General features: G+C 35.9%; 2 protein-coding genes across 2 annotated transcripts; both read left to right on the top strand.

Moving 5' to 3' along the window:
* Positions 1-1625: 1625 nt before the first annotated feature.
* On the top strand, positions 1626-2792 carry LOC108990139 (fasciclin-like arabinogalactan protein 12). The gene has a single exon (XM_018964013.1). The coding sequence runs from the start codon at positions 1748-1750 to the stop codon at positions 2477-2479; it is 732 nt and encodes a 243-aa protein (XP_018819558.1). The 5' UTR covers positions 1626-1747; the 3' UTR covers positions 2480-2792.
* A 9736-nt stretch (positions 2793-12528) lies between these two features.
* On the top strand, positions 12529-13663 carry LOC108990049 (fasciclin-like arabinogalactan protein 12). The gene has a single exon (XM_018963896.2). It carries the CDS (start codon positions 12661-12663, stop codon positions 13486-13488), a length of 828 nt encoding a protein of 275 aa, XP_018819441.1. The 5' UTR covers positions 12529-12660; the 3' UTR covers positions 13489-13663.
* Positions 13664-14727: the final 1064 nt, after the last annotated feature.

Below are 14727 nucleotides of genomic sequence, written 5' to 3'. Positions count from 1 at the left end.
ATTTTTTTCAATTTCATCCAGTGCTCGATAAATAATTTTGTAGTAATACGACCCCATGCATCTTTTGTTTTAGTTAGAATCTCTGTTGGTCTAAGCTCATGATAAATAAGCCCAAAAAGATAAATAAATAGATAAAAACAAATTCTGTGGATATAAATGGCAGTGTTCAAAGTTTCAAATCTCGATTTGAAATCGCAACTTCCCCAACCCCTGCGTCTTCAAGGATGAAATCAACTTTAGTCAATTTTAACCTCGCCTTGGTTAATCCCTTTCCTCTAATTTTTTTTTCTACACAAGCCAATAGTCGGTTCTGATCTGGAGAAGAGAGTGAGAAGAGGGTTTATCAACAGTTACCTCATCTCGCATTGCAATCCCTCAGAATCTCTCTTGCTGTTGCTTCTTCTTCTTCTTCTTCTTCTTCTCTCCCTTGTGTTTTCTCGAGAGGATATACAAGCTCCGCTATTGCTGCTTCTTTTATTTTTTTTTATTTTTAATTAAAGCTGACGTGTTGCGGGCCACGTTTGTTTTCATAATTTTTTTTTTATAAGTAAAAAATATTATATATCAAATGAGAAACCAAGTATATTAAATGTATACAAGAAAACACTTTGCCTAAAATAACTCAGAAAGCCCCTAATAACCTACAAAACCCGTAAAAAGAACAACAAAAAATACACTAGACTGGTCCCAACTCTTGTTTCTCGTAGAGTTTGTTTTCACAACTTCTTTTAACTCATCTCATTTAATCATTACAAATTTTCAAATTTTCAAATAAAATAAAATAAAATAAAAAATTCAATTTTTTCAAATCACAAAACAAAAATAATATTAAAAAAATATATTCTATTAATATTTTATTTAACTTTTAATTTTAATATTAATTCATCTCAGCTCATCTCATCTACAAAAATAAATGAAAACATGTTTTACTACGTTTGGATACCAATAAATACTCCACTACTATTTATTATTTTACTATTATTTTTTACCTTTTTTTTTTATTACTATTTATTATTTTTAACTACTATTCAGTATTTTATTATTATTTTTTCACTTATATTCACGATTCTACTTTTAACACTTCTCTTACTACCGAAACAGGGCGACAGAAATGGTGCAATATTTGCTTGTGTTGAAAGGAATTTGGTGGAGCAGCTTTGGATAAAAGCAGCATAGAAAGTCAACTGATACAGCGAAGGTGCCCACAGAGAGCAATAAACACTGAGCAGGTACAGGTCAGAGGCTAACATCCATGAGGTTGGGGAAATGGGACCTCAACTCACAAATTTAGCATAATCTTTCTTCACTCTTCATCATATCCTCTTTGCAAAGTGAAAACTACAGAAACTTCTTTCTTAAGGTAGTGGCAATGGCAAGGATATGGCTCAGAATAATTGAAAAGTGAAAGCAAAGCAATCATGCATGCATGTCTTTTATTTGCCTATAGATCCCCTCTGTTTTTGCTGTCTTCTCAAGCAAACTGGTCGCTCAAACAGCAAATCTCTAGCTCTATCCACTCAATTTCTCAACCTAAATTAGCATCTAACAGCTAAGGTTTTGCAACTAAAATTGTACCCTTTCACCTAACTTCACACTCCCCCAGCCTTGATAAAAACCCTCTCCACCTTCTCCTTCCTACACATATCAAACACTAGTCACTCCTGCAAGGACCACTCTTGCTTGCACTATCAAATTTCACGGGCAAAAGGCAGCCCTTCCCCACACTCAGAAAAAAAAGAAACTTAGGATGATCAATCAGTCTTTCTTATCCCTCTCACTTCTTGTTTTCCTCTTCCATTGCACCAAAACCTTAGCCCAGCCAGCACAGGCGCCGGCACCTCCCGGCCCTACCAATGTCACAAAAATTCTTGAAAAGGCAGGCCAGTTCACGATCTTAATCCGCCTCATGAAGAGCACCAAAGTGGCTGACCAACTCAACCAGCAGCTCAACGATTCAAACAATGGCATAACCTTTTTTGCTCCAACTGATAACGCATTTTCCAGCCTCAAATCAGGCACTCTTAATGCTTTAAATGACCAACAAAAAGTCCAGCTTATACAATTCCATATCTTGCCCAACTTTCTTTCTCTGTCAAACTTCCAAACTGTGAGTAATCCTGTGCGGACACAGGCTGGAGATACCGGCCCCGGCTTGTACCCTCTAAATGTGACCACTTCAGGTAACCAAGTGAACATCTCTACTGGGCTTGTCAACACCACAGTGGGAGGTACAGTATATACAGATAATCAGCTAGCTGTTTATCAAATAGACTCGGTGCTTCTTCCCCAGGACATTTTTGCTCCTAAGCCTCCGGCACCAGCCCCTGCTCCTGCCCAGCCCAAGCCTAAAACTAAGAAGAAGACAGCTTCTAGTCCTGCTGGCGCTGCCTCAGTTGATGCATCTGGTGCATTGAGTCTCACCCAGCACGGAATGCTGATGTCCATTGGAGTTGCAGTGATTGCAGCACTGTCTTTGTGACGAAAGCTTCTTCACGATCTATGCACCAGATCATGAGTATTCTTTCTTGGGGTCCAAGTTTATAGTCCGGTATGATTTTGCTGAGTTGGATTGAATGGTCGGGGATCAAGATCGAGTGCTTTCAAATAATGGCCATTTTCGCCTGTCCCATGTGTATCATGCCAGTTTGTGATGAGAACCAATGAAGGTTTAATTTTTTATTTGATTGTTCTTTTCTATTCCTTCATCATTTTTTTCCCTTCAAGCTTCTTCTATGTAATCAAGAATTTTGTATAATTTTTAAAGAGTTGTGTCAATGGGCTTGAGCATTCAACTTTTCCTTTTCAATTCCAGTTAAATGTATTATAGACTAAACGATCTTGGATAAGAAACGCACACAAGAACGATCTTGGGAGTGCAATCTATCTGAGTTGAACAGATATGAGTAGCTAGGAGTCAAGAAAATAGCTAGGTGGTGTCTTCCCAGTACACCTCGATTATGATATAAAATAGGAAAAATAGAAAAATAAATTCATGCCATATCAGCCAGCCTATAGAGGTGACAAAATATCAGCATCAAGGATTGGATCTCAAATATGACAACAACCCTCTTGTGCTTTTAAATTGCAATTAGGGAACAATATATGCAAGTAAAATAAACATTAATCTTCATTTTTACAGCAAATAATGCCTAAGCTTTGAGCATTGACATTGGACCCATCGTTTTCATCTTCAAAAATATTAGATAAAAAGTACATATTTTCTATAAATCTAAAATTTCTCTATCCATAACCCCACGTTAGATTAGTTATTGGATTCATCAAAATAATAATATAATATTATTTTTTTAATAATATTATTTTTTAATTTTTTTTTCATATCATGCCAACCTTTCTTCTAAGTTCTATCCAACAAACCTATCTACAATTTGTTCATCCAACAAACATATTATGCCAATCTATGTATATTAAAAGATTGTATATTAAAAGGAACACCAAGTTAGATTACGCCCAATAGAGCAAAACAGTAATGAAATCAATGTCTATTTCACAGAGTTAATACATCAGTGAATAAACAGAGATGGATTTACGCCTGAAGAAAAAGAGAATGGAAAGTACTCTTGGTGCAGAGGAATGACAACTCACTTTGTCACGGGCGGAAAAGATGATGATTTTACTAATAAAATAATATGGATAGTAACAATGGATCTTCAAATTTAAAAATCAATTGAAATGTACCGTAGCTCATAGTTTCAAATTTTGGAATATGAGAAACCAATGCAGTGATTTAAAGCTAAATTTATCAAATTTTGAAGATTGGACTCGTCAAAATGAGTCTAATAGAGCATTGCTATTGGTTTAGTCAAATATATTTTCTTCTTTAAATTTAACAAATATTATCCAATTTGCTCCATATTGAATTAGCTAAATTATTTTCATCTAAACTATAAACTACAGTAAATCCATTATTCTTATAGCAAATTTAAAAGTATTTTTTGAAATGATTATATTATAGATATGAGATTTTTATTCATATGAGATTTTACCATCTATATACATATGAGATTATTATATTATAGATTATGAAAATAAAAATGAATATGATTTGTTGGAAATTATTAAAGATTATGAAAATAAAATAAAAATAATAAAAAATAATAAAATTTTATTATTATAAAAAGTGTGATGACTAATCCAATATAGATTTTAAATTTTAAATAATTAGTTTTTTTTTTTTTTTTTTGAAATGCGATCATATTTTATATATCTTCCTCAAGTTCAGAGTAATACATCTTATCCTTTACTAATTCATTGCATATTACAAAGGGACCCCCTTCGATCCAAACCCTTTCTTCCCCACATAGTAATGCATGTTTTGCCAATAAGTGAGCAACAGAATTCCCTTCTCTAGGAGTATAGCATACAGACCACCCCTCCTTTTGCTGAAGAACGTGCTTTATATCATTGATGATGTGCCCCATCCATGACTGGTCTTCATCTGCTTTGTTGATCCTTTGAATAATATTAGCTGCATCACCTTCAAACATAAGTTCAGAGAAGGAAAAGGACAGTTCAGAGCTTATCTCTATTGCCCTCCATAAAGCCAAACTCTCAGCTAGAGCAGGATCATACACATTCTGTTTTACATCACACACAGACGCCAGAACCTCTCCTTCTTCATCTCTAAACACAATTCCCATTCCCATTCTCTGGTTTTCTAAGTCCAATGCTGCATCCCAATTAGCCTTAATCACATTAGTACCAGGTTTTTCCCATCTCTTCTGTGCTCCATGTGATCCACCACCATCTTGACATACAAATGTACTCATCTTTGCTGTTTTGTAATCCTCCAGACCCTCCCCAGCCATCAAGATGACTTGTTTAGGACTGTAAAATTTGTTCTCAAAGATAAGCCTATTCCTTCTTAGCCATATCCTTCGCATAACCACTGCCATCCACTCAATATCTTCCTTTTTTAGAGCATTAATCATTTTAATCCAAAGGGACATGAAATCAACTCCCTCATTTGCCCATTTCTTCACAGGGCTATTACTTTCTGCCCATACATCAGCAGCTGAAGGACAACTCCATAATATATGAAAAACAGATTCCTCATCTGATCCACAAATTGGGCATAAAGGACAATCACCTATTTTTTTCTTAAAAAGGTTACTATTAGTAGGAAGAATATTATTCAAGGCTTTCCAGAGAAATATTTTAACAACTGCAGGCACTTCCAATTTCCACATTTGTTTCCATACAGCAGCACTTCCTTCAACCATTGATGTCTCTCCTCGAGTTCTTCTTTTTTTCTCCATGCCAAGATGATATGCACTCCTCACTGTGAAGATTCCCTCCTTAGTACAACCCCAAAACTGTTTATCACCACTGCCCAGCCTACTCAAAGGTATCTTGAGAATGACAGAGGCCTCCTCATATGAAAATAAGTTTCTGATAATCCCTTCCTTCCATGTCTTGGTAATTGGATCAATCAGTTTGCTCACCTTCTCTTCCTTCCATTGACTCGTTATTGGGGATTGTATACATTTAGTCACAGGAGTTGGTAGCCATTTCTCTCCCCAAATTTTAACTTTGCTCCCATTACCAACTCTCCACTGTAACCCCTCCTTCAGAAGAGACCTTGCTGATAAAACACTTCTCCAAATAAATGAAGGATTGATCCCAATTTTAGCACTTAAGAATTCTGTATTTCTGTAATACTTCTCTTTATAAATTCTGGCAACCAGAGACAAAGGATTAGTCAAGAGGCGCCAGCCTTGTTTAGCAAGCATAGCAGCATTAAAAGTTTCAATATCTCGAAATCCCATACCCCCTTCACCTTTCTGCCTCCCCATTCTTTCCCAATTCCACCAATGCAATTTCTTTCCATTTCCTTTGTGACCCCACCAGAAGCTAGCATACAAGGAATTAAGTTCCTTACACAAAGAAACAGGCAGTTTAAAAACCCCCAAAGTGTAAGAGGGAATAGCTTGCAACACAGCTTTGATAAGAACCTCTTTTCCAGCTTGAGACAGAAAACTGTTTTTCCAGCTATCAATTTTCTTCCACACCTTCTCCTTAACACCTCTGAAAGTATTATATTTAGACTTGCCCACCATAGTAGGTAAGCCCAAGTATTTTTCATACGATCCACAAACCACCCCACCTGCTACAATACTTATCTTTCTTCTTTCTGTTGCAGAGGTGTTTGTACTAAAAAATAAGGATGATTTTTCCTTGTTCAGAAACTGGCCTGAAGCAACCTCATACATTTTTAGAATACTGCACCATTGTTTCCACTCCTCCTCATTAGCTCTTCCAAACAAAACACAATCATCTGCAAATAGCAGATGATTGACTCTCAATCCACCTCGAGCAACTGCCACCCCTTTGATAATACCCCTCTGATCAGCAGAATTCAAAAGAGAGCTGAGACATTCAGCACAAAGAATGAAGAGGTAGGGAGAAATTGGGTCTCCCTGCCTTAAACCCCTTGATGGTATCAACTTCCTCCCTGGTTTCCCATTCACTAGCACAGAGTAGTTCACTGAGCTCACACAACTCATCACAAGCTTAATCCATTGCTGATTAAAGCCTAGTCTCCTCAAGACAGCTTCTAGGAACTTCCATTCAATCCTATCATAAGCCTTCGACATGTCCATCTTCAGTGCCATGCTCCCTTGCTTACCTTTCAGCCTTGTTTTCATTGTATGTAACACTTCATAGGCTAACATTACATTATCAGAAATGAGTCTTCCCGAAAGGAAAGCACTCTGGTTAGGAGATATTATAACAGACAGAACAGATTTCAACCTATTTGCAATAACCTTAGAACAAAGCTTGTACACCACATTACATAGACTTATTGGTCTAAATTCACTAACCAGCACAGGCCTATTAGTCTTAGGAATTAATGCAATATAGGTATAGTTTAAGGACTGAGAGATATTACCACCATTTAAAGACTCCAAAACTGCTGCCACCACCTTATCACCCACAATACTCCAATGTTGTTGGAAGAAGCACGCACCATAGCCATCAGGGCCAGGAGACTTAAGAGGCCCCATCATTTTTAATGCCTCTTCTACTTCAATTCTGGTATAAGGTCTGGACAGATGCTCATTCATTTCCTCTGTGACTTTTGCTGACAAGTTCTGAACACAGACCTCTATGTCTTCCTCAGATGGGTTGGATGTTGTAAAAAGGCTCTTGAAATAACTATGGAAAGCCATTTCCACAGTTGCAGGTTCATTAAAGAGCCTGTTATGAGTGTCTTTGATCTGTAAAATCATGTTCTTTTTCCTTCTTTGATTAGCACATGCATGGAAGAATTTGGTATTCCTATCTCCCAGCTTATACCAATTCTTTTTAGCCCTTTGTTTCCACTTAATATCTTCTTGATCTAGTAAGGTACCCACCTCTTCCTGAACTCTTTTAATTTCTGTGATATTCTCTCTATCCTCCTCAGCTTGCAATCTTTTCAATAACTCAGTCTTGCTCTTTAGTTCCCTGCTTCTATTTGCATCAATCTTGTAACTCCACCTGCTCAAAGCTGAACTACAGTTAGTAAGCAGATTCTGTATCACAGAAGATGAGGAACCTTCATGACTGTCTTGTCTCCATTCAGCTTCAATCACTTTACTACATTCCTCTTCCAAAGCCCAAGCAGCTTCATATTTGAACCATCTTTTCTTTTTTTCCCCAGCTCCCCTTAAGCTATCAAAAACTAGCAACAAAGGTTTATGGTCAGAGCACCTTGCAGGCATGACCTCTACCTTATTATTAGAATAGAGATCCAACCAATTAGAATTAACCACAACTCTATCCAAGCGTTCCTTGGTAAAGGTATCATCAGCATGCCTATTGCTCCAAGTATACTTATCCCCACACCATCCCAGGTCATACAACTCACTTTCTTCCAGAACATCTCTAAAGACTGCCATTTGATTTTCACTCCTCTGTCTACCCCCTACTTTCTCATCATTTGTGGTTATTTCATTGAAATCACCTGCCACACACCAACGTATACCTTTAGCAGGTTTGAATGAAGCTAGCATCCTCCATACCTCCTTTCTTTTCTGCACCTCTGGATGCCCATAGAATCCAGTGAATAACCACCTGTCTTTAGCTGTGATGTCATGAATCCAGCAATTAACATGCCTTTGAGAAAAATTATAAATGTCAACCACCATCTCATTGTTCCACAACAACATTAGTCCTCCACTTTTACCTATTGCATCCACCTCAAAACAATTTGACATCCCTACTTTTTTCATCAACCAATCAGATTTCCCTTTATGCATTTTTGTCTCCATTAAGAAGACTAAATGGGGCTTCTTTTCCTTTACTAAAAAGTAAAGATCCTGAACTGTCCGAGGGTTCCCAAGCCCTCGGCAGTTCCAACTTAGAAGTTTCATTGTAGTTGGTGGGGCTGCTTTACAGCCTCCACCAATACAATTGCATTACTTTCAAATTTCCCTTCCTTTTTGCTCTTCTTTCTTGGTCCTTCTATCGCAGCAATCCCTTTTTCCTTCCTTCCTCTTATTAGCTTTTCTTGAGTTACAGCCACCTCATAAAACCCATCATTTACTCTTACCTTCCTCCTCCACCTTCCTCCTTCCTTTGTATGCTGAGGAATTAACTCCTTCCTACCCACAGACCCTTCCCCATCCACCTTTTCCCCAATTTTCATATCTGATGCAACAACTACATCCTCTAAATCTTTTCCCCCATCATTCCCTTCTGCTTCCTTTGAATCTTGCAATGAGTTCTCTTGACTGCCTTTATCCACATCATTTGGAGCCATTGAGGATTCTGTTCCACCCATGTTGCTATCATTTCCACCCATTACATCACTTGGGACTTGCACAGGCTCATTTATGTCATCTTCCCCATTTTTTCCAGTAAAGCCAGGCCTCACGTTTTTCCTACCATAAGGAGCTGCTCTAAGCCATAAACCATACTGCTCTTGTTTTTGCATAGAGGTTCCTTCCTTCTTACCACATTCCTTACCATCATGAGAAAATTTCCCACAATCAAAACAGATTTTAGGTAATTTTTCGTATTTAAAGGGGATCCACACATTCTTCCCCTTCACAGAAATCACCCTTCCCCTTACCAATACCTTTCTTATATCCACTTCCACTCTAACACGTAAGTACTGACCCCATCCACATCCATCCTCCCCAGTGACCACATCAAGAACCTTCCCGGCCACACTCCCTATATGTCTCCCACATTCCTTGTTCATACAAGCAAGTGGAAGGTCATGAAGTTGTACCCAAAATCTCTCTACTGTAAACGACAGTTCAGCTGGTTGGATAAACCTGTCAAACAGATTAATGACAATTAGGGAGTTGTCAAATAACCAAGGTTTCCCATCCCAAATCTTCTGTTTATCATCCCTTGTTGCAAAGGTAATAACAAAAACATTCGTTCTTACCTCTCGGAATGATGCAGGCCTGGAGATTCTCCACACCTTAGCCATGGTAGCCTCCAGAACTCCTTTTCCTATGGACCTCTCAGTCAGTACCTTCCCCACAAGGCTCCTCCCACCTTTGTCTTCAACTTCATTCGAGATACATTCATCTACAACAAAAACCTGGTCCTCTTCCTCCGTAAGCTTCAGCTTCTCCCATTTCCCTGCCATCTCTTCCATTATCAATATACTATCGTAATCTTTTCTTCCAAACTTTTTAACAGAGCCAACCCCGTAAAGCTTTTTACAAAGATTGGTCACCGCAGTGTAGGAGAGAACCCTTCTGCATGTGATACAAACCACCTTCAAACCACCCCGATATTGGGCGGCGACGCCATTTTCCTCGTCGGTACCACTCAGTGTACCACCTGCTACGTTTCCTTCCTTCAACGACCACCTTGTCAGATACCTTTTCCCCCCTTAGGACCACCACCCAGCCACTCCAAATTCTGTTATAACTGCCTCACGTGCCAAGCACGAATTTGCTCCACCTCTATTCTAGAGAGAAAAGAGAGGAGAATTACTACTAGCCCGCACTCTAGTTCACCTTCAAGTTTACAGCATTTATTTTAAATAATTAGTTAAAAGTAAAAAAGTTACATATTAAAGAATAAAATGGTCAATTCAATGTTTTTGGTAACCATCTCTCTTTTGGCTCTAAATTGGGAGAGGCAATTAAGGACCCGGAACTATCCCAAGCATCAATCATATCACAAAGTTTGGATTAGCATATCATATTTTCCTTCCTTAGAAATCCAAGGAAACAAAAACGTCAACAAAATACATCACTATCTCTCTAGGCCTCGTTTGGATAGAACATTTTCAGATATTTTTAAAACTTCTTATAATTTCATTCCAAAATATCAATCAAACTTTCAATTTCAAATCTTTAACTTTTTAATCTAATTATTATCTAAACATTATCTAACATCAAACCCCCAATACACATTTTTCTCTTCCAAACAAAACATAAAAAACAATACAAATTTTTCAAATTTCAAAACGAAAATAATATTAAAAAAATTATTTTCAAACAATCTTTTAACTTTTATAATATTTTTATTCAATTTTTTTTTTTTTTTTTTAAAATCTAATAAAACGTCTTAACTTAAACTATTTCACTACTATTTACAAACTATTTACTATTATTTACAAATCATTTCATTACTATTTACAAACAAGTTTGCTACTATTTACAAACCAGTTTACAACTATGCATATAAGAAAATTACGAGAAGTTTTGAAATGAAATGAAATGTTCTCAACTCATCTAGCTTCCCAAACACATTTCATTTCAAAACTTCTCATAATTTTCTTATAAAATATAATTCAAATATAAAATACTTTTCAATTTCAAAATTTTAAAATTTTCATTTAATCATTATAACTTTATCAAACTTTCAATTAAAACACAAAAAACTAAATAAATTTTTCAAAATTCAAAACAAAAATAATATTAAAAAATAATATTCAAACAAAATTTTATTTTTTTAATTCTATAATTTTTTATTCAACTTTTTCTTTATTCTTTGCCAAAACCTAATAAACCATCTTAACTCAAACCATTTAACTATTATTCACTAAATTTTCATTCCATCTCATTATCCAAACATGCCAGTTCAAAATTTTGCTTCAGACTTTAGGGTTAATTGGATGGAAAGAATTTCTCATTTAATTAACTGAGGTGCACCTATGAAAAATTCCTTATCCAGAAGATTTGTGCACCCTAAAAATTGGTCGGAACTTTGTCCGTACTAGTCAAAAAACTTGAAACCCCTGATAAGAAATTAAAAAACCTCATTAAAAAAAATGAGTTATTAAAAACCCAAATGGGAGAACCGATCAAGCCCTACAATAGAATAATGATTAGATGAAAACATTGAAGAAATGAAACTGCACAAAAAATTCAATGCCAGATGCTTAACGAGGGACAACAACACTTATTAGTTGAATAATGAGATGAGATAGTTTCATCTCACCTCTATATCCAAACAGGCATGGATAATGACAAAACGAGACTAAGCAGCATATATCGACTTAAATTAATTGTGATTGGTTATTGAGCTAAACTTAACTCATCTCAAACTAATTATTGATGTAACCCACTACTTTTTCTACTTCTAAAAAAAAAGTTAAACTTATATCAACCTATTTTATATATTTTAACCTAAAAAATTAAACCTATCTCAACTTAAAAAAGTTAAACTCATTTCAATGGGATCCACAAAATATTACTGTAATAACTCAACTCAAGTTATCTCAATATCCAAATGTAGCCGTACAACTCACTGAATGTAATTATGTAATTGAACATTTCCTTGACTCACTAAAAACACCATGATTCTCTCCTCGATAATTTCCTCTGTTCTCTGTTGTGTATATAATAGTATTTGGGATTATTCTCAGAATAGACGTCTCGGCGTACTCAAACTCGTTTATACACGCAAGCAAATGGACGCTAACCAACTATTTGAAGAACAAGAACAAGAACAAGAACAATAATGTTCGTTTGCAATGAATTAGAACATGCAAAAGATGATGTACAGTACAGGGAATAGTTTGTGAGTTAGTAAAAGATTCATGAGGACGGTAGTCTTTTGAAAGGAAAATAGAGAAAAAGAAGACAGAGGTGAACATTGCAGTGTTTTAAAAACTTTTTTTAGAAAATTATTCCCAAAAATAACATATTTTCTGAAAACTCAAAATAATCTTTGTACTTCATTCGTTTCCCAGGCAATCATAGTGCTGGAAAGAATATAAAGCACAGTACCTGAGAGACAAGAGTTGTAGTGGGAGTAGGGAAGAAGACCAGGTGTGCTGACTCTCCTTAAAGACTTGTAGCATGCAAAGCATGAGTTTTTAAAAGCAAAAGTTCATAGTTTAGTAGGCGAAGGCTAAGCAATCCTTTTACATCTTTACCAACTAAAATATGACACCTTTAAGATCCCATATGTTTTTTGCTGTCCTTCCAAGCAAACTAGTTGCTAAAACGGCAAAATCTCTGATTCTATCCAATCACTCTCCCACCAATCATATAAAGATGAGCTGCTAACATCTAATTGAGGTTTTGCAACAAAAATTGTAATCTTTCACCTAAATTCACTCTCTCCCAGCCATTATAAAAGCCTCTCATTATCTTCTTCCTTCAGCACACATCAATCACTCCCAGCAACTTACATATCAATCTTGCATCTGCAAATTTCCCAACCGAAAAGCATACCACCATGCATACAAAGATGAGAAATCAAGCTTTCTTCTACTTCTCACTTGTTTTTCTCTGTTACTGCACCACAACTTTAGGCCAGCCAGCTCAGGCCCCAGCCTTGCCTGCCTTGGCCCCAGCTCAGCCTGCCAATGCTCCAACTAAGCCTGCTGATGCTCCTACCCCACCTGGCCCTCCTGACGTCACCAAAATCCTCCAAAAGGCTGGCGGGTTCACGATCCTAATCCGCCTCTTAAAGAGGAGTGCAGTGGCGGACCAAATCAAAGGGCAGCTCAACGATACAAAGAATGGCTTTACTCTTTTTGCTCCAACCGACGCTGCGTTTTCAAACCTCAAATCCGGTACTCTAAATTCTCTCAGTGATGAACAAAAGATCCGGCTCATACAGTTTCACACCTTACCAACTTATTATTCTCTGGCAAACTTCCAAACCGTGAGCAACCCATTGAGAACGCAGGCAGGAGATACCAACCCTGGTGATTATCCATTAAATGTGACCTCAGTCGGAAACCAAGTAAACATTTCGACTGGTCTTGTCAATGCCTCAGTGAGCGGTACAGTATATTCTGATAATCAGCTTGCTGTTTATCAAGTGGACAAAGTGCTTCTTCCTTTGGATATTTTTGTCGCAAAGCCTCCGGTACCAGCACCAGCACCGGCCCCAACCAAACCTAAGGCTAAGAAGAAGACAGCAGGCAGTCCAGAGAGCAGTACCAGTGCTACTACTACTTCTACAGTGGTTAATTCTGATGCAGTGAAATTCACAGGACAAGCAGTAATGGTGTCTGTCGGAGTTTCTGTTTTTGTTGCTGCATTATCTATGCTATAAAGAAAAAAAGATGATGCAGTATATATGTTTTGAGTGATGAGTACATTAATTGTCTAGAACCGTGTGATTAATTTTGCTGCGTTGGTTTGAACGGTCGTCATTTTCATCGAGTGTTCTCAAATAATTAATGTAATCTTTCCCTTTTGAACTTTCTAGTAGTTACGTTTTTCTTTGCCAATCACTTGTCACGTCCTTTTCATTTTCTAGCTACTCAATTATTTTTTATGACTTACGCTCTTAATCTTGCATTTATCTGTTTGGACGTTAATTCATGCGATATGTTAGACCTATTTATAGTAAAAATAATTTATAATCTGATGTATTATATTAAATCACGTTTATTTGTGAATTTATTTTTATAAAAATATTTTATGATTAAAGTATTTTTCTATTATTTATTTCTCAAAATCTATTTATATTTATATATTTCACAAGGGAAATATTTAATTAAGTACAATTATAATAGTGAAATACAAGATTGGGTCGTACCTATCTTACTACTTATAGGATTGCTACTTAGATTCAATTAAATTTTATATGTTTGCTATTCATAAAAAAAAAAGATATATGTTTGTTAAATTTTGTAAAATATGTAATGGGTTAAATATAACTCGTTGATTTTTTACCCAAAGTAATTAAGGACCAGTGTTTCTGAAAAAAGCTGTTGAAAGAGAGATATATATATATAGTTATATATAGTTAGATACACAGAGGAAAAAGTTAAAACTAATTCCAATTAATGGAGTTGGTTTCCAATCAGTGCCACTGCCTGATATGAAGTGAAGAAAAAGACAATCAATTACATGCTTTATTAGACAAAAACTCTACAAGGAGCAATACTATTATTTTTGGCTTTGTTTTAGTTTAATTTTATATTCTTCTATTGATCTGTCTGTTGGTTGAAAGGAAGTAAGAATAGATTAAGGCCCTCATTTGGGTTGAGAGTTGATTTTAACTCATCTCATTTAATTATTATAATTTTTTTAAATTTTCATACAAAATATAATAAATAATTCAACTTTTTTAAATGTAAAATAATAATAACATTAAAAAATAATATTTTAATAATATTTTATTTAACTTTCAACTTTCATTTCAATTCATCTCATCTCAACTCACCATCGTTCAGTTTGGATAGACAATTCAGATGAGATAAAATAAGATATTTTGAATAGTAGTAAGATTTTTTGAGTTAATATGAGATGAGATAGTTTGTAAAAAAGTTTATATTTAGATAGT

Source organism: Juglans regia, chromosome 14 (assembly GCF_001411555.2).
Source record: "Juglans regia cultivar Chandler chromosome 14, Walnut 2.0, whole genome shotgun sequence".
Taxonomy (NCBI): domain Eukaryota; kingdom Viridiplantae; phylum Streptophyta; class Magnoliopsida; order Fagales; family Juglandaceae; genus Juglans; species Juglans regia.
Note: the sequence above shows the minus strand (reverse complement) of the source record. Positions and strands in the feature narration are given on the sequence as shown.

What these genes read in the sequence shown, in the direction of transcription:
- LOC108990139 (XM_018964013.1), top strand. Translation starts at nt 1,748, where the DNA reads ATGATCAATCAGTCTTTCTTATCCCTCTCACTTCTTGTTTTCCTCTTC.
- LOC108990049 (XM_018963896.2), top strand. Translation starts at nt 12,661, where the DNA reads ATGCATACAAAGATGAGAAATCAAGCTTTCTTCTACTTCTCACTTGTT.